This window comes from Anolis sagrei, chromosome X, assembly GCF_037176765.1.
Source record: "Anolis sagrei isolate rAnoSag1 chromosome X, rAnoSag1.mat, whole genome shotgun sequence".
NCBI lineage: Eukaryota > Metazoa > Chordata > Lepidosauria > Squamata > Dactyloidae > Anolis > Anolis sagrei.
Window position 1 is genome coordinate 29,382,194 of NC_090034.1, and position 21,212 is coordinate 29,403,405.

The following is a 21,212-nucleotide window of genomic DNA, read 5'->3' on the forward strand; positions in this document are numbered from 1 at the left end:
TTATTGTGTTGTATTAGTATTATTTGAAACACAACAAAATTAGTACACAGCAGACAAGGTCACTCTGCTGGTTGTTGTATTGGATCACACGTCGGACACTTCCCAAGTGTCTAGGACTGTATGATGTATCGGCGAATAATGCCTGCAGATCCCAGTAAGGTGACCTTATTATTTGCATTGATATATTTATTGTTATATATACATTATTTTATAGGACTGCTAAATTTATTATATTTATTATTGTATTTATTGTCATTATAGTTATTATTTTATTGCATTGATATTTTTATTATTATATTGTATTATTATGATTATATTCATCATTATTATTTGTTATTATAGATCTCTCCAGGGTGACTCTGCCCAGGGAGCCCAAAACCAGCACGTGAACCGTGTGATCCTCCTCCTCTTCTAATTATGTTTTTGTTATTATATTTATTATTTTATTGCATTGGTATATTGATATGATATAATATTAATATAATATCATTATTTTATAATTTCATAATATTAATATATTAATATTATATATTATGTATATTTAATAATAATATATATTATTATAATATATTACAATAATATACGATTAATATAATAATATTGTATTATTATGATTGTTCGTTATTATTTGTTATTATAGATCTCTCCACTGTTGGTCGGCCCAGGGAACCCAAAACCGTTGCATGGACTGTGTGATCCTCCTCCTCTTTGAATTATATTATTTCCTCTTTTCCCAAGGAAAGACCTGTGGAGGCGGGTGCGAAAGGCAGTGGCGGGAGGTTCCCAAGATGTCGAAGGACAGTAAGAGAGGCGCCTTTCCCTCCTTAATCTCATCAGTATGGATATAATCGCTTTATACAGAGTCTCTGGGGGTGGATGAACCTCTCCTGGAGCCAGTTGCGCAAGCGATGGTGCAAGAGGCCGATCCATCTTGCCAGGCAGGCCTTCCTTGCTTCCCTTTTTCTTTGCTCCGAGGCTTGGTTCACTCACTCGAGCCAGATAATCATCATCATCATAAATACCGTAATCACAAATATTATAATAAATAGAATCATAACAAATACAACAATAATGAAAACAATAATGAATATAATAATACATATCATAAATATAGCAATGTAATAATAATGAATATAATATAATATAAATATAACAATGCCTATAATAATATTGAATAAATATAATTATAATAAATGTATTATTATATCAACCAACCTAATAATAAAAGATACAATAATAAATATAATTATAATAAATATTATAATAAATATTATAATAAATATAATTTAATTATTCGATAAACCTAATAATAAAATATTATATATTAATAATAATAAGTAATAATATATATATATATATATATATATATAATTTTATGTTAACATTATGATTATTATATATTGTTACAGTCTGTTATATTATTATGACTATGATCTGGCCACAGTGGTCCATGCTCTTGTTACATCCCGAATAGATTACTGCAACGCTCTCTACGTGGGTTGCCTTTGAAGACTGTTCGGAAACTTCAACTAGTCCAGCGGGCGGCAGCTAGACTTCTCATTGGAGCATCATACAGAGAGCATACTACCCCTCTGTTATGTCAGCTCCACTGGCTGCCGATTCAGTTCCGAGCACAATTCAAAGTGCTGGTCTTGACCTATAAAACCCTACGGCACCGGCCCAGCGTACCTGTCCGAACTTATCTCCTTCTACGTCCCGCCTAGGAATTTAAGATCTTCTGGAGGGGCCCTGCTCTCAGCCCCGCCCTTGTCACAAACGAGATTGGCGGGGATGAGGGACAGGGCCTTCTCGGTGGTGGCCCCCTGCCTGTGGAATTCACTCGCCGGGGAAATTAGATCATCATCATCCCTCCTCTCTTTCAGAAGGAAATAAAAAAACATGGATATGGGACCAGGCCTATGGGTAATCTGGGAGACTGACAATGGACAATGACGACTAAAGCTTTGGAAACAGACTATGATAAGCGGAATGAATTTATTAATTACGGACTTGGCAAAACTATGGCCACCAGGCTGGCTTTTTATTGTATTTTTATTGTATTAATGTAATGTTTTAATTGTTATAATTACTGTTATTATGTATTTAATTGTGTGAATTGTAGGCATCAACGTATCCCGGTTGGAAGCTGCCCTGAGTCCCCCTTACGGGGTTGAGAAGGGCGGGGTAGAAGTACCTGAAATAAATAATAAATAATAAATGATTATATATATAAATAATATGATTATATTGTTATGGTTATTATATATATATATATATATATATATATATATATATATATATCCTGCTTTATCTTTCCCGAAGGAGACTCAAATTGGTTATGTACCTATTATTATTATTATTATTATTATATTTCTTTATACCTCATTTTATCTCTCCTGAAGGAGACTCAAATTGGCTATGTATCTATTATTATTATTATTAAATATTATTATTTATGGTATTTATTATTATTATTATTGTCCATTTTACCTTTCTCAGAAAAACGTATATAGTGGAAACCCTTGGAAACATGCAAAAATGTGATGGATTTGGTGCCAATATGAAGAAGGCTCTGCACCTGTAAGGGGAGAAAGCAAGATGGAAAGGATTGTGTTTCGAACTCGGCACCGAGACCCATTCGGAGGGTGGTGAAAGGAGGAGGCCAGATAAGCATCTCAGGTGTGTCGAAACGTACCTGGGAAAGCCTTTCTTGTGTTGTCTCAGGTGTGGCATTCGGCATGTATTTAAACACCTGCGGACAGGTGTCGGCCAAAGGTAGTGCTGGATGGAGGAGCCTCCTGGGAGTCCCCTTTGACCCACCTCGAAGGAACGGCGTTAGAAGGAAAGAGAGAAAGAAAGCGAGACAGAGAGAAAGAGACGGCTACCTGTCGATAACAGGCAACACCTTGCCAGGCTCATCTTTGCAGGTAAGGCACAGGCAACACATCAATTACCTGTCTCTTACCTTTGACTCTGCAAGCCCAATTTGTGCCCGATGGTTGGATCAAAAATAAATGATAAATAACAAAATAGATTATAATGATATTAATATGTAAATATGCATTATAATATAATATAATAATAGTAATATATTATTACAACAAAATATATTATAATAATCTTATAATAATATTATAAAATATATAGTGACGTCATATATATATATATATTTCCTAACAATAATGCCACCAAACACCCTCTCCTTTCCTGTTATGATTCCTATTTTTTATTATTATTTTCTGGTGGTTTGCTCAATTATTATTTTATATTGTGTTATATGTGGTTGTTTTATATTGTTAAAAATTGTTTTTATGATTTTTTTTGTATTATATTTTAACTATGTTGAATTCAGGCTTGTCCCTGTCTAGGCCACCCCAAATGCCTTCGGGGAGATGGAGGTGGGGTACAAAATAAAGTTATTATTATTATTATTATTATTATTATTATTATTATATTTTTGTTACAATTATTATATATTATTGTTATATACTGTTATATTATTTTTATGATATTATAATATATTATTGTTATATTCTATTATTTTTTATTATGAGTATTATACACTATTGTTATATTTTGTTATTATATTATGGTTATGATTATTATATTATTATTGCTATATTCTATTATTATTATGGGTATTATATTGTGCGGCTTTTTATTATTATTATTATTATTATTATTATTATTATTATTATTATTTTCTGTTGTTACCATTATGACTATATTGCTGAAGGCTTTCGTGTCTGGAATCACTCTGGTGGAAATGCATTTTCAGCATTTTATTATGATATTCTGTGCTGAATACATATATATTTACATATACATATACATGACAGTTCCATGAATAATTCCAAAAATGGGTGGGATAGACACCATGGGATCCTTCCCAACAGATGGCCAGCCAATCCTCTTGCAACAAACTTTTGGACATAAAATAGGGTCAAGTAGCAGGATTTCTGTTGCCGAAGTTGCAACACAGGTATAGAAGTTGCAAAAAGACATAGAAAGAGGAGAAAGTGATGCAGGGAAAACCGGATGGACAGGTTCGTTTTCCTGCAAAGCAATAAAAGGTTTAGTTTTTAGGCTTGCAGCCGTCCCCCTTATCCGATGATGATGATGATGATGATTATTATTATTATTATTTCTTGTTATTTTTAGGATTGTTATATTATAGTTATATTTTGTTATTTTATGAATTTTTTTATATTAAGAGTATTATAGTCAGTTAAAATGCATTTTATTATTTTATTTATGGTCAAATAAATATTCGCGAAAAATAATCATGAAAATATTCATAAAACATTCACAAAAATAATAATGATAATAATAATGAAAATATTCACAAAAATTACAACAATATTCAGAAACATAATAATGAAAATATTCACAAAATATTGTCAAAATAATAATGAAAATATTCACAAAATCATTCTTAAAAATCACAAAATAATGATAATAATCATAAAAATATTCACATAAATAATCAAACAATTCATGAAAATAATTAAATAAATTCACAAAAATAATCATGAAAATATTGAGAAAAAATATTCACAAAAATGTTTTTATTATATTGTTGTTGTTTATTCATTCGGTAACTTCCAACTCTTTGTGACCTCATGGACCAGCCCATGCCAGAGCTATATTAGATTATAATTTTATTATAATAACATTTTGCTATTATTTTCTGTTAATATTTTTACTTTTATTCCATGATTGTTATATTATTATTGAGCAACTATTATTTTCTGTTATGATGATGATTCTATTAATTTCTGTTATGATGACTATATTTTATTGTTCTTATATTATTGTTGTTATTGTTCTACTATCATATTCTGTTATTGTTATTATTCTATTATTATTCAATGATTGTATTCTGTTATTGTATTCTATTATTATTTTCTACTATTATCATACTCTGTTTTTCTATCATTATTCTATTTTATTACTATTTTAGTCTATTATTATACTGATGCTATTATATTATGATGATTATTATATTTTATACTGTTTTATAGTCTATTATTATTGTGATTATCTCAGATCAGCAAGGTCTCTTCCTTCATTCTATTATTATTATTATTATTATTATTATTATTTTCTTCTGATATCATTGTTGTTGTTGTTGTTATTATTATTATTATTATTATTATTATAGGATGCCCAGCATCTTTGCCTATCAAAGCGCGGAAGTCGACTGGTGCGAAGGGAACTTTGAGCATTCTGAGTATATCGCTGAATACTACAATACGGTAATATACATATAATAATAATAATAAATATTAATTTTATAATATATATATATTATATTATAATATTATTATATATAAATATAATAATATATCATATAATGTATTAATATAACCATAATATTATAATAATACAATAGCATAAGAAATATTTATATTATAGTGATTATATTATTATTATATTATTATAATAATATAATAGCATAATAATAATAATAATTACATGGAATTGTCTCTAATAATGGGACTGTGATGCCCCCATCATCCCGTTTGCAGGCTGAATTCTATTATTATTAATCCTTGGAATCCCTTTCAACTCAATGATTCTATGGGAGTCTTTAAATGGAGACTGGATGGCCATCTGTCAGGTGGCCTCAGATGTCTTCCTTTCTGGCAGAAATGGGTCAGACTGGATAACCTTTGTGGCGTCCCTGTTTTCTATAGCCCTATTTCTCTCCAAAAACCTAATTATGAGGCTGGATGGCCATCTGTCGGGAGGGCTTTTATTGTGTCCTTCAACAACAGAATGGGGTTGGACTGGACTGCCTTTGGGGGCTCCTTTTCAGTTCCAACCAATATCATTATTGGTAGACCTCTGAGGAAGCCTGCCATAGATGCAGGCGAAACGTCAGGAGAAATGCCTCTAGAACATGGCCATATAGCCCAAAAAAACCCACAAGAACTGAGTGATTCCGGCCATGAAAGCCTTCGACAATACAATATCATTATTACTCTACTAATGAACCAATGCTATTATTATTCATTCATTCATTCATTCATTCCAGATCAGCAACATCTCCTTCTTCATCCTGGCACCTTTCCTTCTCTGGATGAATGGCTCCTATATGAAATTCCGCCCGAATCCTGTCAAGAGCCTTTTTGTGGCCCAGCTTTGCATCGGTGAGCAAAGGGTGATACATATAATCTAATAATATATAATCTCTCTCTCTCTCTCTCTCTCTCTCTCTCTATATATATATATATATATATATAAATGCTCTGTCCATAATGAGTACCTTCAAAACAAAAAAACTACGGGGCCAAATGACCCCAAATTTGGCAACAAAACTCCTCACAATCCAAGGAGTGACCATCACTGAAAAAAAAACCCCACAAAAACACCTTAAAATTCAAAAAAGGAAGAAGACAGCACACCTCCCCTGCCCTCCCCCCCCCCCCCCCACGCTGAGGACACAGAAGAAGGGTTCCGAAGTAGCAGTGGCGGCAATGGTTGCTGCTCCCTGCATGTCTCTCGGCCCCTAACTAACACTAAGACAAGGGATCAAAGGGCAGAGGCTGAGGAGAAGAAGGAGGGGGAGGAGAGACGGGGGGGGGGGGGGGGAGGAAAAAAGAGGGAGGTGGGCCACACTCTGTGCACACACTCTGACTCTCTGTCTCCCACACACACACTCTCACAGCACAAGGGAAGGACGAAGGTATCATGATGGGGGTAATAGGGACACACAAAACTGACATTGCTTGGAAAGGAGCCCCAAAGACCATCCAGCCCAACCACATTTGCCAGTAAAGGAAGACACCATCAAAGCCCTCACAACAGATGGCCAACCCTTTCTCCACTTCCCTTCCTTCTCCTTCCTTTACTTCTTTCCTTCCCTCCCTCCCTCCTTCCTTTCCCTCCTTTCTCCCTTTCTTTCCTTCCCTTCCCTTCCTCCCTTTCTTTCCTTCCTTTTTCTCCTCCCCTTGCCAGCTTCATCCTCTATTACTAAATCTACAGTGTAGATGCACCCAAAGTTACCCCTTCCACACTGCCATGTAAAATCCAGATTATCTACTTAGGACTGGGTTATATGGCAGTGTAGACACATGCACGCACACACACACGCACACACACATGTGGATGGATGTTGGATCACTGGTTGGTGTGTGTATATGTGTGTGTGTGTGTGTGTATATATATATATATATAATATTACAATACTTTAAATATTACTATTATATAAACTGCTATGTAATACATATATATTATATTATATATTATTGTTATAAATACTACTGTATAATATAATGTTACTACTACTATATATTACTATATTAAATAGACTCATAGAATAGAGTTAGAGGGGACTCTACCATGGTATTGCGGAGAACAGACAGGAAGGAAGGAGAGAAGAAAGAAGGGAGGGAAAAAGAGAAGGAATGAAGGAGGGAAAGGGGGAAGGAAGGAAAGAGAGAAGGAAGGAGAGAAGGAAGGAAGGAAAGAAAGAGGTACCGAAGAAAGGAAGAAGAGAAAGTAGAAAGGAAAGAAAAAGGGAGGGAAATGCAGGAAGGAAGGAGAAAAGGAAATAAAAAGTGAAAGAAGGAAGGAAACAGGGAGGGAAGAAAGGGGACAAAGGAAGAAGTAGAGAAAGGGGGAGGGAAGGAAGGAAAGAGAGAAGGAAGGATGTAACAAAAGAGCAAAAGAAGGAATGAAAGAGAGGTAGGGAAGGAAGAAAGGAGAGAAAGGGGAAAGGGAAGAAAAAGGGGGAAAGGAATAGGTAGGTACCTCTCTTTTCATAATAGTCCAGATATCTACCTGTACTTCGAAAATTCTTACTATAGGCCACAGCAACACGTGGCAGGGCATAGCTAGTTATATATATAATAATATATTATAATATTAATATATAATAAAAATATAGTAAGTTATGTAATAATGTAATATGAATATATAATATTTGATAATATAATATAATGTAATATAATATAATGCACCATCTCTTTGGTTCTGTCGCTCTGGCAGGGGCCTTCTCCATGTACTTCCACATGACACTGAGCTTTGCCGGTCAGTTATTGGATGAACTCTCCATCCTGTGGGGAATGTCCATCTGCTACGCCTTTTGGTTCCCCACTCGCCACTTCCCCGGATTCATCAAGAACAGGTCAGGAATTATTATTATTATTGTTTAACCTATGACTCAAAACTGTATGGCTCTCAAGCAATTCCAACCCAGGAAAGTGGCAAAAGTTATCTTCTCTTCTTTCAGAGACTAGTTTGTGGCACAGCTTGCGCTAGTGTCGGTGGGCAGCACCCTTCCTTCCTTCCTTCCCTCCCTCCTTCCTTCTATGTTGTTATACTATTTCATAAATCTTATTATTCTTATTATTATATTCTTCTAGTATTCCCTTCTTGCAGAGACCAGTTTGTGTTGTGTCGGCAGGCAGCACCCTTCCGTCCTTCTATATTATTGTATTATATTATATCATTAATATTATATTATATTATATTACTTTTCTACCTTGGGGACCCGGCAATGCCTAGATTATTAGAAGAAGGCATTGTTTGTTTTGGGATGTTAGGTAATATCACTTAAGTTTGGTCCACATCCAACATTGGCTGGGTTCAGTGCTCTCTGGATAAGGATGAACTACAACTCCCAGATTCACAGGGCAATCAACCCCAAACTCTGCCACTATTCACAGTTGGCCATGTGTGGCTCAGTGTGGATCACTGTTTCTTTGGATACAGGTGAACTACAACTCCCAAAATCAAGGTCATTTCCCCCCAAACTTCTCCAGTATGTTCTGTTGGTCATGAGGAGTCTGTGTGCTAAATTTGTTCCTGGTCCATTATTCGTGAGGGTCACAGATATATTCTCTTCTTGCAGAGACCAGTTTATGGTGCTGGTGGCGCTGGTGTCGGCAGGCAGCACTCTGCTTTCCTTCCTCCGCCCGGCTTGGAATGCTTACGCCCTCAACTGCGTGGCCTTCCACCTGCTCTACTTGCTGGGCCAGGAGCTCCGCAGGTAAATACATAATCAGTAATCAATAGTCAATGATCAATAAGTGTGGCCCTCCTGAGCGGCGCTGTGGCCTTCCTTCCCTTGCAGCTGTGCGGATGTGCGCGTCCACCGTGTGGCGGGCCTGCTGCTGGCCTGGTGGCTGCTTTCCATCAGCTGCTGGCTGACCGACAAGTTTCTCTGCGGATTCTGCCAAAGGATCAGCTTCTGCTATTTCCACAGCTTCTGGTGAGAGGTCCTTTCAATATTAATATTAATAATAAATTTGTTTACAGTATTTACTTACAGTATTTATATTCTGCCCTTCTCACCCCAAAGGGGACTCAGAGTGGATCACAGAACACATATACAGCAAACATTCAATGCTATTATACAGTGACCAGACAGGCAACTGTACATAGATAGAGGTATATATAGGCTTTCACATTCTCGGCATCTTGGGGGTTGTGCTTGATTCTGGCCATTGGGGGGGAGGGTGCTGTTGCTCCACTTTCCCTGCCAAATAGCTTTCTTCGTAAGTTTCCTCCTTGATCAAATCACCAGCATTTTCTGGCATTTTTCCTTATGTGTCCCTTAATACCTCCCTGCTTTAAGTGGTACCTGTTTATCTAGTCACAAATGCTGTTTTCGAAACTGCTAGGTAGGCAGAATCTGGGCTAAAGCCAGGAGCTCACCCTGAGCCAGGTTTTGAACTGTCAACCTTTCAATTGACCAGATTTACTGCAGCTGGTGGTTAACCTGTACTAAAGCTCAGCCCATTATTATAATAATAATAATTATGATAATATTATCAATATTATCATTAATATTACTAGCACATCTCAGGTTTCAAATCAGCTGCAATCTTCCTTTAAATATTCATCATCATTATCATCCCATAAATCAAGTGGTTCAGGTGGTCATAGGGCTTTTCTGTGCCACATGTGGTCCCAGTCTATTGACAGTGGAGGTCATGGTTTCTCTGGATGTAGGTGAACTATAACTCCCATCAAGGTCACTTTCCCCCAAACATCTCCAGGATGTTATGTTGGTCATGGGGAGTGTGCCATGTTTGTTCCAGGTCCGTCATTTGTGGGTGTCTCAGTGGTCTGTGGGAGGCGAATGAGGTGAAATTCCATCCTCCCTCAAACCGCACCAGGACATATAGTGGGTCATGGGAGTCTGTGTGGCAAGTGTAGTCCAGGTCTGTCATTCGTGGGGGTTGCAGTGGTCTCTGGAAGTGAGTGAAGGTACTGCCAGTCCCATCATCTGTGGCAAGATTGGTCCAGATCCATCATTGTTGGGCTCACAGTGCTCTCTGGATGTAGGTGAACTACAATTCCTCTAAATCATGGTGAATTCTTCCCAAATCTCTTGTTCAGTTGCTGATCAATTTCTGTCTGCTGTGTACCATAGAAAAGGTTAGGAAAGGCTTAAGGCAGTGTTTCTCACCCTGGGGGTCGGGACCCCTGGGTGGGTCACGAGGGGGGCATCAGAGGGGTCACCAAAGACCATCAGAAAACACAGCATTTTCTGTTGGTCATGTGGGGTTCTGTATGGGAAGTTTGGCCCAATTCTATTGTTGGTGGGGTTCCGAATGCTCTTTGATTGTAGGTGAACTATAAAACCCAGCAACTACAACTCCCAAATGTCAAGGTCTATTTCCCCCAAACTCCACCAGTGTTCACATTTGGCCATATTGCGGATTCGTGCCAAATTTGGTCCAGATCCATCATTGTTTGAGTCCACAGTGCTCTCTGGATGTAGGTGAACTACAACTCCCAAACTCAAGGTCAATGCCCACCAAACCCTTCCAGTGTTTTCTGTTGGTCATGGTAGTTCTGTGTGCCAAGCTTGGTTCAATTCCGTTGTTGCTGGGGTTCAGAATGCTCTTTGATTGTAGGTGAACTATAAATCCCAGCAACTACAACTCCCAAATGACAAAATCAAACCCCTCCGTACTGCACCAGCATTCAAATTTGGGCGCATCGGGTATTTGTGCCAAATTTGGTCCAGTGAATGAAAACACATCCTGCATATCAGATATTTACATTATGATTCATAACAGTAGCAAAATTACAGTTTTCAAGTAGCAATAAAAATAATGTTATGGTTGGGGGTCACCACAACACGAGGAACAGTATTAAGGGGTCGCGGCATGAGGAAGGTTGAGAACCACTGGCTTAAGGGAAAGGCAGTGGGCGGAGTCATGCAAATTCCACACCAATGGAGAGAGAGAAAGGAACCCTGGCATGTCCATTTTGGAGGGGAAAAAACCATCTAGAATGAAATTGTCCCCAAATGAAAGCCTTCACTTGAGTGGTGGGCAGTATGGTGTTCGGGGAGGACATTGGCAGCGTTTGGGAAACGCGTTCATGGTGTCCACTGTAACCTGAAATGCCCTTGGAGGAAGGCTTTGGTGGCTCCTCAGCACTGTGGGTCAAAACTGTTTGTGAAGGCGGGAGGCTGTCTGTGTGAGATAGACACCTTCTTCACATACACACATACATATGTGCGTGTATATACATATGTGTATAAATAGATAAGATAGATTATAGATTCTGTATTACTATTATATGTATTGATTATATATTATATTTATTATAAGGGCCGTCCAGTGGCTTTCCTTGGGTTCCACTGTGGGGGCTGATGGAGGGGTCAATGCCAAGCGATGAGCTCTTTCTTTCTCTCTCTTTCTCTGTGTATATATGTTTAGGCATGTCTTCATCAACGTGGCCCTCTACTACTGCGCTACGCTGGTGATCTACTTTGACCTTTTGCACGAGGGTCCCCCGCGACCTCCCTTCGCCCGGCCGCGTCTGGCCTACTGGCCCAGCGAGGACAGCCCCTGCGCCCTGCCCTACGTCACTATAACGCCCCCCAAAGACTGCTAGCATCAACAACCACAAACAACAACAACGAGGCAACAGCCCTTCCCTTTGGGGCATTTCCTATCTTTGAGAAACCTCGCTCTGTCCCGCTGCAGCGAGCGCCGATCCCATCCGCGTATTTATTTTTATATATATGGGGAAAAATCACTGGCCAATATTTACAGTTTCCTCGATTTTTTTCTTTTTTTCTTTTTGCTGTTAAATAAATCATTTTAAAGAAAACCCACCTTGTTCTCAAGCGCTGTTGTTTCTTTTTGAAGTTATCTATCTAAATAAAAATGTAATGTTCATTTGTGGGATTAACATAACTCAAAAACCACTGGGCGAATTGACATCACATTTGGACACAAGGCACCTATCAGGCCAACAAGTGACCATCACTCATAAAAACACTGTAAAACACAACAGAAGAGACTTAAAAAGCCCCCCAAAAACCCATTACAACGCATGTGCAAAACCATATATACACATATACACACACACAAAACACGTATACACAGACTGGGCCACAGCAACACATAGCAGGGGACGGCTAGTAATAGAATAGAATATATTATATCGTACTAATATTGTGCTATGATAACAATATACATATAATATTGATAATAGTACAATGTCATAAAATATAGTACTATTAATACAATCTTTATATATAAAATCTCAGCGTGCGTATGTTTGTGCTTGAAAAACTCTAAAAGGAGTCAGTTGATTTTTTTTGTGTGTGTGTGTCAGGAGCGACTTGAGAAACTGCAAGTCGCTTCTGGTGTGAGAGAATTGGCCGTCTGCAAGGACTTTGCCCAGGGGATGCCCGGATGTTTTGATGTTTTACCATCCTTGTGGGGGGTTTCTCTCATGCCCCTGCATGGGGAGCTGGAGCTGACAGAGGGAGCTCATCCATGCTCTCCCCAAATTTGAACCTTTGAGCTGTTGATCCTGCCAGCACAAGGGTTTAACCAACTGTGCCACCGGGGATTCCAGCTGATTGGTTTGACATTTCGACATAATGTTCTATTCTAATACACGCGTGCTTTTAGAGTAAAATGAAATTTTAATGTATTGTCAAAGGCTTTCATGGCGGGAATCCCTAGGTTGTTGTAGGTTTTTCGGGCTGTCTGACCATGTTCTAGAAATATTCTCTCCTGACATTTCACCTGCATCTCTGGCAGGCATCCTCAGAGGTTGTGAGGTTTCTTGGAAAGTAGGAAAATTGGGTTTATATATCTGTGGAAGGTTCAGGGTGGAAGAAAGAACTGTCTATCAGGCCATCAAATGCAGATCAAGGTGGCCAATTGAAACATTCACACCTATCTCCAACAGACAAGAGTTCTTTCTCCCATCCTGGACTTTCCACAGATATATAAACCCCATTTTCCTAGTTTCCAACAAACCTCACAACCTCAGAGGATGCCTGCCATAGTTTTGGAGTTGGTGCCATCTCTATGCAGATGATACGCAACTCTACTACTCTTTTCCTCCTAACTCCAAGGAAGTCCCTCAGGTGCTGGACGAGTGTCTGGCCGCTGTGGTTTTCTGGATGAGGGGGAACAAGCTGAAGATTAATCCCAACAAGACAGAGGTCCTCCTGGTCGATCATAAACCGGATTGGGGTATAGGGTGGCAACCTGTGTTGGACGGGGTTGCACTCGCCCTGAAGTCACAGGTTCGCAGTTTGGGAGTCCTCTTGGATTCATCACTTACGCTTGAGGCTCAGACGTCAGCGGTGGCCGGGAGGGCCTTTGCACAATTAAGACTCGTGCGCCAGCTGTGACCGTACCTCGTGAAGTCGGATCTGGCCAGGGTGGTCCATGCCTTAGTCACCTCCAGATTGGACTACTGTAATGCACTCTATGTGGGGCTGCCCTTGAAAACGGCCCAGAAATTTCAATTGGTCGAACGGGTGGTAGCCAGGTTACTAACTGATGCTTCTTGCAGGGAGCAGCCAACCCTCCTGTTTAAGGAGCGCCACTGGCTACCATTCATTTTCCGGTCCCAATTCAAGGTGCAGGTTCTTACCTACAAAGCCCTGAACGGTTTGGGACCCGCCTGCCTGTGTGACTGCATTTCTGTGTACGAACTCACACGACCTCTTCGATCATCTGGAGAGGCCCTGCTAGCGCTCCCACCTCCATTGCAAGTGCGATTGGTGGGGATGAGGGAGAGGGCCTTCTCGGTGGTGGCCCCCCGACTCTGGAATTCACTTCCCAAGGACATCAGGCATGCCCCAACTCTGGCAGTCTTCAGGAGGAGCCTGAAAATGTGGTTGTTCCAGTGTGCCTTCCCAGAATAAGGAAACTCTCAGCAATATGTCCTCTAAATGCTTTATTACTGATTTAGGATTCCCTGCAACCCCCCATCCCTCTCTGAAAACTCTATCCCAGTTATATCTTACCTGTTCATGCCCAGCATTATTTTTTTAAATTTTAATTATTACATTTGGTCCAGCCATAGGTTTTTAATGTTTGTTGTGCTACTGTCAATGTTTATTGCTTATTTTTGTTTATGAGATTTATTTTAACTGTTTTGTATTGTTTGTTTGTTATTGCTTTTATTATTGATGTATTGTGGGCTCGGCCTCATGTAAGCTGCACCAAGTCCCTTGGGGAGATGGTAGCGGGGTATAAATAAAGTTTTATTATTATTATATTATTATGCAGGCAAAATGTCAGGAGAGAATGCTTCTAGAACATGGTCAGACAGCCCGAAAACCTACAACCCAAAATGAAATTTTGACACAATGTTGCATTTGAATACACATGTATTTCAAGTAAAACAAGCAGTCCGGGAATAAAGTGGAATCTGTAATGCCTAAAGCAACCACTCACAGCCTAGCTTTCATTTTACCGCAGCAGTATAAGAAATCAAAACTGAGTTCTAGCAACCAAAACATCTGGGAACCAATGGGTTGAGAACTATTGATGTAGATGTTAAGCAACATGGGGACGGTACTGAATGCTGCGGGACCCCACAGGACAAAGGTTTTTTAGAACAGTGTTTATATACACACACACACATATATGGGGAATGGGGGAAAATAGAAAGAAAGAATAAAAAAATTGGTACAGTCCAGAAAAATATAGTAATATGCATTGGAAAAAATAAAGAAGAAAAGGAGTGAAAAAAAAATTAAAAAGAGAGAGAAACAAGTGGAGTTAACTTCCAATCTTCTCTGTGGGTTTCCATTTATCTTGTTTTCTGATGTTGCTTTGACGTTCTCCCCTCTTCATGTCTCTTCCTGTATGGAGCAGGTTGTGCTTCAGTAATTAAAACGCACATAGGACTACAGCCTAAGTTGGATTCACTTTGATCCCTTTCATGGCTAACTTTTCACATTGTTTTCAGTGAGAACCAAATTGATCTTAATCCAACTCAGATTGTATTGTGCACAAGGATCCATAGAACAGGCTTGCCTTGTATTAATTCCCAGAATGTTCTATTGCTATTTTGGGACCTGCCTATCTTCGCAATTGCATCTTTCCCTGCACATACTCTAAGATCAACACATGCCCAAAGCTCATCTAGAGTACAATACCCTAAGCACATACCCTAAGGCAGTGTTTCTCAACCTGGGGGTCGTGACCCCAGTGGGGGTCGCGAGGGGGTTTCAGAGGGTTTACCAAAGACCATCAGAAAACATATTTCGGATGGTCTTAGAAACCCCTATGGCAGAGAAGGCTGAAGATCTCTCTGCCTTTCCTTCTTCTTTTTTTTTTTGGAAACAGACAGTGAATCCTTCCATCAGAAGCCCTCCTCCACTGTGATTGGCTGGCCTCTCAGCCAATGGGAGGGCTGTTTCTGATATTGCAACTGGGCAGGAGAGAGCAGGCGAGCTCAGTGCATGGCAGCACAGTGTGTATATGCGGGCGAGGGAGAGCATGTGAGGCTGGAGGGAGGCTCGCACCAGTAAGTCCCTTCAAATTATGGGGTTCTGTGTGGGAAGTTTGGCCCAATTCTATAGTTGGTGGGGTTCAGAATGCTCTTTGATTGTAAGTGAACTATAAATCCCAGGAACTACAACTCCCAAATGTCAAGGTCTATTTTCCCCAAGCTCCACCAGTGTTCACATTTGGGCATATTGAGTATTTGTGCCAAGTTTGTCCAGATCCATCGTTGTTTGAGTCCACAGTGCTCTCTGGATGTAGGTGAACTACAACTCCAAAACTCAAGGTCAATGCCCAGTATTTCCTGTTGGTCATGGGAGTTCCGTGTGCCAAGTTTGTCCAGATCCATCGTTGTTTGAGTCCACAGTGCTCTCTGGATGTAGGTGAACTACAACTCCAAAACTCAAGGTCAATGCCCAGTATTTCCTGTTGGTCATGGAAGTTTGGTTCAATGCTATAGTTGGTGGAGTTCAGAATTCTCCTTGATTGTAGGTTAACTATAAATCCCATCAACGACAACTCCCAAATGATAAAATCAATCCACCCCCAACCCCACCAGTATTCAAATTTGGACATATCGGGTATTTGTGCCAAATCTGGTCCAGTGAATGAAAATGCATTCTGCATATCAGATAATTACATTACAATTCATAACAGTAGAAAAATGACCGTTATTTATTTATTTATTTATTTGCTATTTTTATATCCTGCCCTTCTCACCCCGAAGGGGACTCAGGGCGGTTTACAATCTACAATCCGCATTGTGCATATAACAATGAACATACCATATAAAATTATAGAACAATTAAAACAGTAATACAGATTAAAAGCTTATAAATATGAAGTAGCAATGAAAATAATGTAATGGTTGGGGGTCACCACAAAATGAGGAAGTGTATTAAGGGGTCGCAGTATCAGGAAGGTTGAGAAACACTGCCCTAAGATCATCACCACATACCCTAAGATCTTCTCTCACTTCCACCGCTGTCTCAAGAGCAGCTGGCGGGGATGAGGGAGAGAGAGAGGGCCTTCTCGGTGGTGGCCCCCCAACTCTGGAACTCCCTCCCTAAGGAGATCAGACAAGCACCCACCTTGTCCATTTTCCACAAGGACTTAAACACTTGGATGTTCCATTGAGCCTTTGATTGGGCAGGTCACCAGAGAACTGGCTCGACCCTATCTAAGCTCCTGCACTTTAGTTTGGCCCACCTCCTATCAATCTCAACACTTGATGGCCAAAGGTATTCCCTGTAGCTTGGCACATTTTAATTTTTGCATTTTCCCCAGCTCTACTTAGGAATTCACGGCACTTACTGGAGCCCGGATCCAGCTCCGATTTTGTTTCCAGCCATTATATTGTTTTTATGACGTTGTTGTGATTGTGTTATGTTTTGATTTTAATGTGGTTTTTTTATCTGTAATTTTGGGGCTTGTCCCCTTGTAAGCTGCCCCAAGTCCCCTTGGGGAGATTTTGGCGGGGTATAAAATAAAGTTATTATTATTAAATTCTTTGATCTAATTCATTTTTTCTTGTTTCATAAACTGTATAATTGCTGACCAATCTGTTGTGCTTCTTTTCTGTGAATCGTGGGTAAATTGCCTGTGTTAAGACATCCATTTTCATCATCTCTGTCACTTTTAGTATTTATCTAGCCGCCGTTGTTAAATAGTAGAATAATTTTGGGGGGGGGGGGGGGGTTATTTCAAAGTCTGTCATTCCGAGTAAGAGATACTTGGGTTTAGATTGGAAATATATATCTAATATTTTTTGGATTTTCTCATATATTTCCTTTCAATATCTTTTTGTTTTTTGGCATGTCCACCACATGTGATAGAAAGTCCCAATATTCTCTTCACACTTCCAATATTTGCCTGTACTGTTTTGGTAATATTTTGAGAGGTTTGGGGGTGTTAAATACCATTGTTACATCATCTTGTACCATTTTTTCTTCAGATCATGCAAATATATCTATTTTGATTTTTTGTTCCACATTTTCCCCTCTTCTAATCTTATTGTGTTGGCCTCTATTTGCAGCCCATTTGACTATGCAATCTTTAATTAGTTCTTCTTCTGTTCACCTTCTGAGAGTGACCCTCATTATATCAATGAATAGATTTGGCTCCTTGGCTAGAAAGGGAAATATTGATTCTCCTTCTCAGTAATGGTGATGATGATAATAGTAATAATAAAAATTGTTTAATCATAAATTAGTCAATGAATGGATTTGGCTTCATGGAAAAAGTATTTCCCTTGTATCCTCCTTCTCCATCATAACACATTATTGAATAATGAATGAATTGATGAATGAATAAGTCGGATGGACGGACGGAAGGACGTTGCCCCTTGCAGAGGCCGGAACCCGGCAACAGCGGAACCTTCTGCCCGGCAACCGTCTCAACAGAACCTGGGATCACCAGGGCAACGAAGGGGAAGACATGCAGCCCTCCCCAATCTTCTTTGCCCCACAACATGAGGCCTTCCTCCGCCCCGAAAACCTGGCCTCCGTTGGTGAGGAAACCCCATTGAATTCTATAGAAACCTGTATAGAAGTCCCCATGGTCAGGATAGGGAAACACACTTAGGGCCATGCAGCACACTTAGGGAAAAAGAGCGAGGCAGAAGGCGGGGATGCATCTCATCATCATCATCATTATAATATTATGATTTATTAATTATATTATTATATGTTAAGTTTCATTATTGTACTGTATAAATATTATATTGTATAATCATATGTTATAACACTATAGTGTTGTATGGTACTATATTACAGCAGGCATGGCCGAAGCCCAGCCTGTTCAAATTTCGGCCATTTTTTTTTTGGTCGTGTCAGGAGCGACTTGAGAAACTGCAAGTCGCTTCTGGTGTGAGAGAATTGGCCATCTGCAAGGACGTTGCCCAGGGGACGCCCAGATGATTTGATGTTTTTATCATCCTTGTGGGAGGCTTCTCTCATGTCCCCGCATGAGGAGCTGGAGCTGAAAGAGGGAGCTCATCTGCCTCTCCCCGGATTTGAACCTGCAACCTGTCGGTCTTCAGCCATAAAAATCAATAATAATGCGACCCACCAGCACGGTGGACCACAGTATACAATCCACAGATACCATAAAGCTATTTTATATTTCACCAGAAGATGGCAGTAGAGCTATGGCCCCACTCCTGTTGCGTGAGCCTTGTGTGATCATAGTCCTAGACACTGACTGTGATCCAATTCAGCAGTCAGCAGAGTGTCTGCTGTGGACTTATCTTGTTGTGTTTCAAATAATAATAATAATAATAATAATAATAATAATAATAATAATAATAATATGATGATGATGATGATGAGTATGCTGTGGGTTCTTCCAACTCTGCAGAGCGGGTTGGCCATCTGTCAGGAAGGTTTTATTCAATATGATTTTAATAATAATAATAATAATATAGTAAGAAGATTATGATGATAGTGATAATAATAAGATTGGAACATACTCTAACAGCCATCTGTTGGGAGGGTTCTATTCAATAATAATTATGATAATGATAATACTATAATAATAACCACAGCAAGATGCCATCAGTCGTGAGGGTTCTCTTAATGCAATTGCACAGAACCTTCCTTGCACTTAATGCAATTGCAAAGTCCTCCTGAACTTAGTAGAATTGCAATGAGTCTTTCAACACTTAATACAATTGCACTGAGTCTTCCTTGCGCTTGATGTGATTTCAGTTTTTGTTGCACTTAATGCAATTTCACTGAGTTTTCCTTGTGCTGAATGCACTTGTGCTTGTGCTTAATGCAGCTGCAAAGTTTTCGTTGCATTTAATGTAATACCAAAGTTTCAATTGCAATGAATCTTCGGACACAGAATGTAATTGGACTGAGTCTTCCTTACGCTTTGCAATTGCAAAATCCTCTTGAGCTTTGTGCAATTGCCCAAGTTTACATTGCACTGAAGGTAATTGAACTGAGTTTTCCTTGTGCTTCATACAATTGCACTGAGTCTTCCTTGCACAGCCCGCCGGATGACCTCTCAGGGTCCCTTTCTTCATAGGCTTCCACATGGCTCCCTGTGGCTGCTTCTTCGACCCCCGCATCTACCGCATTGAGTGGGCCGCCTCCTCTGCCAACCTCGCCCCAGCCCCTTCTGTCTACAAGCTCTCAGCTTCCTGTTTGGGGCCAGCCCCACCCAGGAGCACCTTCCTGTTGGAGCCCAAGTCCCGCCTCTCCTGCCAGGCCAGAGATGGAGCCCCACCCCCTTTGGCCCCACCCCCCTTCCCAACCAATGAGGGGCCAGCCCCAGATTTGGAGGCAGGGCCTTGCTTCTGGAAGGAGGAGGAAGAGGAGAAGACAGGGCTTCTTGGCGGGCCAGATGTGGCCCGACTGGAAGAACCCAAAGCAATGCATGAGGAGGAAGTGAAGGGAGAGACCTCCCTCTTCTTACCAGACAAGGTGCTGCTGGAGGTGGCCATGAAGCTCTTTGACTGCTCCCCGGCCGATGCGGAGGCCCAGGCCACTTCCGCCGGAAGAGGAAGAGGACGGGGAAGGAGGGGGCCCTCTGCTTCCTCTTCCTCCCCAAGAAACGACATCCGCTCCCTGCACTTGCCCGAAGACCTGCTCTCCTTTGACTACAGCGTCCCCGAAGCCTCTGGCCTGGACTTCTTCCTCTGCGACGGGGAGACCTTCCTCCATACCCCTCCCCACCAGGAAGAGGAACAGGAAAAGGAAGGGGAAGTGAAAGGGCAGCAGGACGCTGCCCCCACCTGACTCCTGCCCTTGCATAGATTAAAAACAAAACAGAGGTCAAAACAATGCTGGTTTGGAGGGTTTTTTTGGTTTTTGGTTTTGTTTTTTTTTTTGCAGATATCGGAAGACTTTGCAATGGCGAGGAGTCTTCTTTGTGCTTCATGCCATTCCAATGAGTCTTCCCCGCGCTTAATGCAATTGCACCAAGTTTTCATGGCACTGAATTCAACTGCAGGGAGTCTTCCTTGCTCACAATGCAGTTGCAGTCTTCCTTCTCTTCATGCAGTTCCACTGAGTCTTCCTTTCACTTGATGCAATGGCAATGAGACTTTCTTGCGCTTAATGCAATTGCACTGAGTTGTTGTTATACCTTCTCTTAATGCAAATGCAGTGAGCCTTCCTTGCACTGAATGAAATTGCAGCCAGTCTTCCTTGCACTTAAAAATGCAATTGGGACTGTGACTTCCTGGAGCTTAATACAATTTCACTGAATCTTCCTTGTGCTTTATACAACTGCAGGGAGATTTCCTTGCATTTAATGCAATTGCAGGGAGACTTAATGCAAAGGTAGACTGCCTGCAATTGCACAAATGCAGGGAAGCACAAGGAATTAAGTCTTCCTTGTGCTTTAAGTGCAAGGAAGACACCCTGCAGAAAGGCTCGATGCAATTGCATTAAATGCAAGGAAGTCATTGCAATATCATAAAGTGCAAGAAAGACTCATTGCAATTACATTAAGGACAAGGAA

The 21,212-nt window shown here is 40.1% G+C and overlaps 1 protein-coding gene across 1 annotated transcript; it reads left to right on the top strand.

The window, feature by feature from the left end:
* The first annotated feature begins 610 nt into the window (after positions 1-610).
* Positions 611-12,084, top strand: ACER1 (alkaline ceramidase 1). Its single transcript, XM_060784278.2, has 8 exons — positions 611-801; positions 2,500-2,927; positions 5,165-5,258; positions 6,041-6,155; positions 7,996-8,134; positions 8,861-8,998; positions 9,083-9,220; positions 11,688-12,084. The coding sequence occupies exons 3-8, from the start codon at positions 5,166-5,168 to the stop codon at positions 11,863-11,865; spliced, it is 801 nt and encodes a 266-aa protein (XP_060640261.1). The 5' UTR covers positions 611-801; positions 2,500-2,927; position 5,165; the 3' UTR covers positions 11,866-12,084.
* Positions 12,085-21,212: the final 9,128 nt, after the last annotated feature.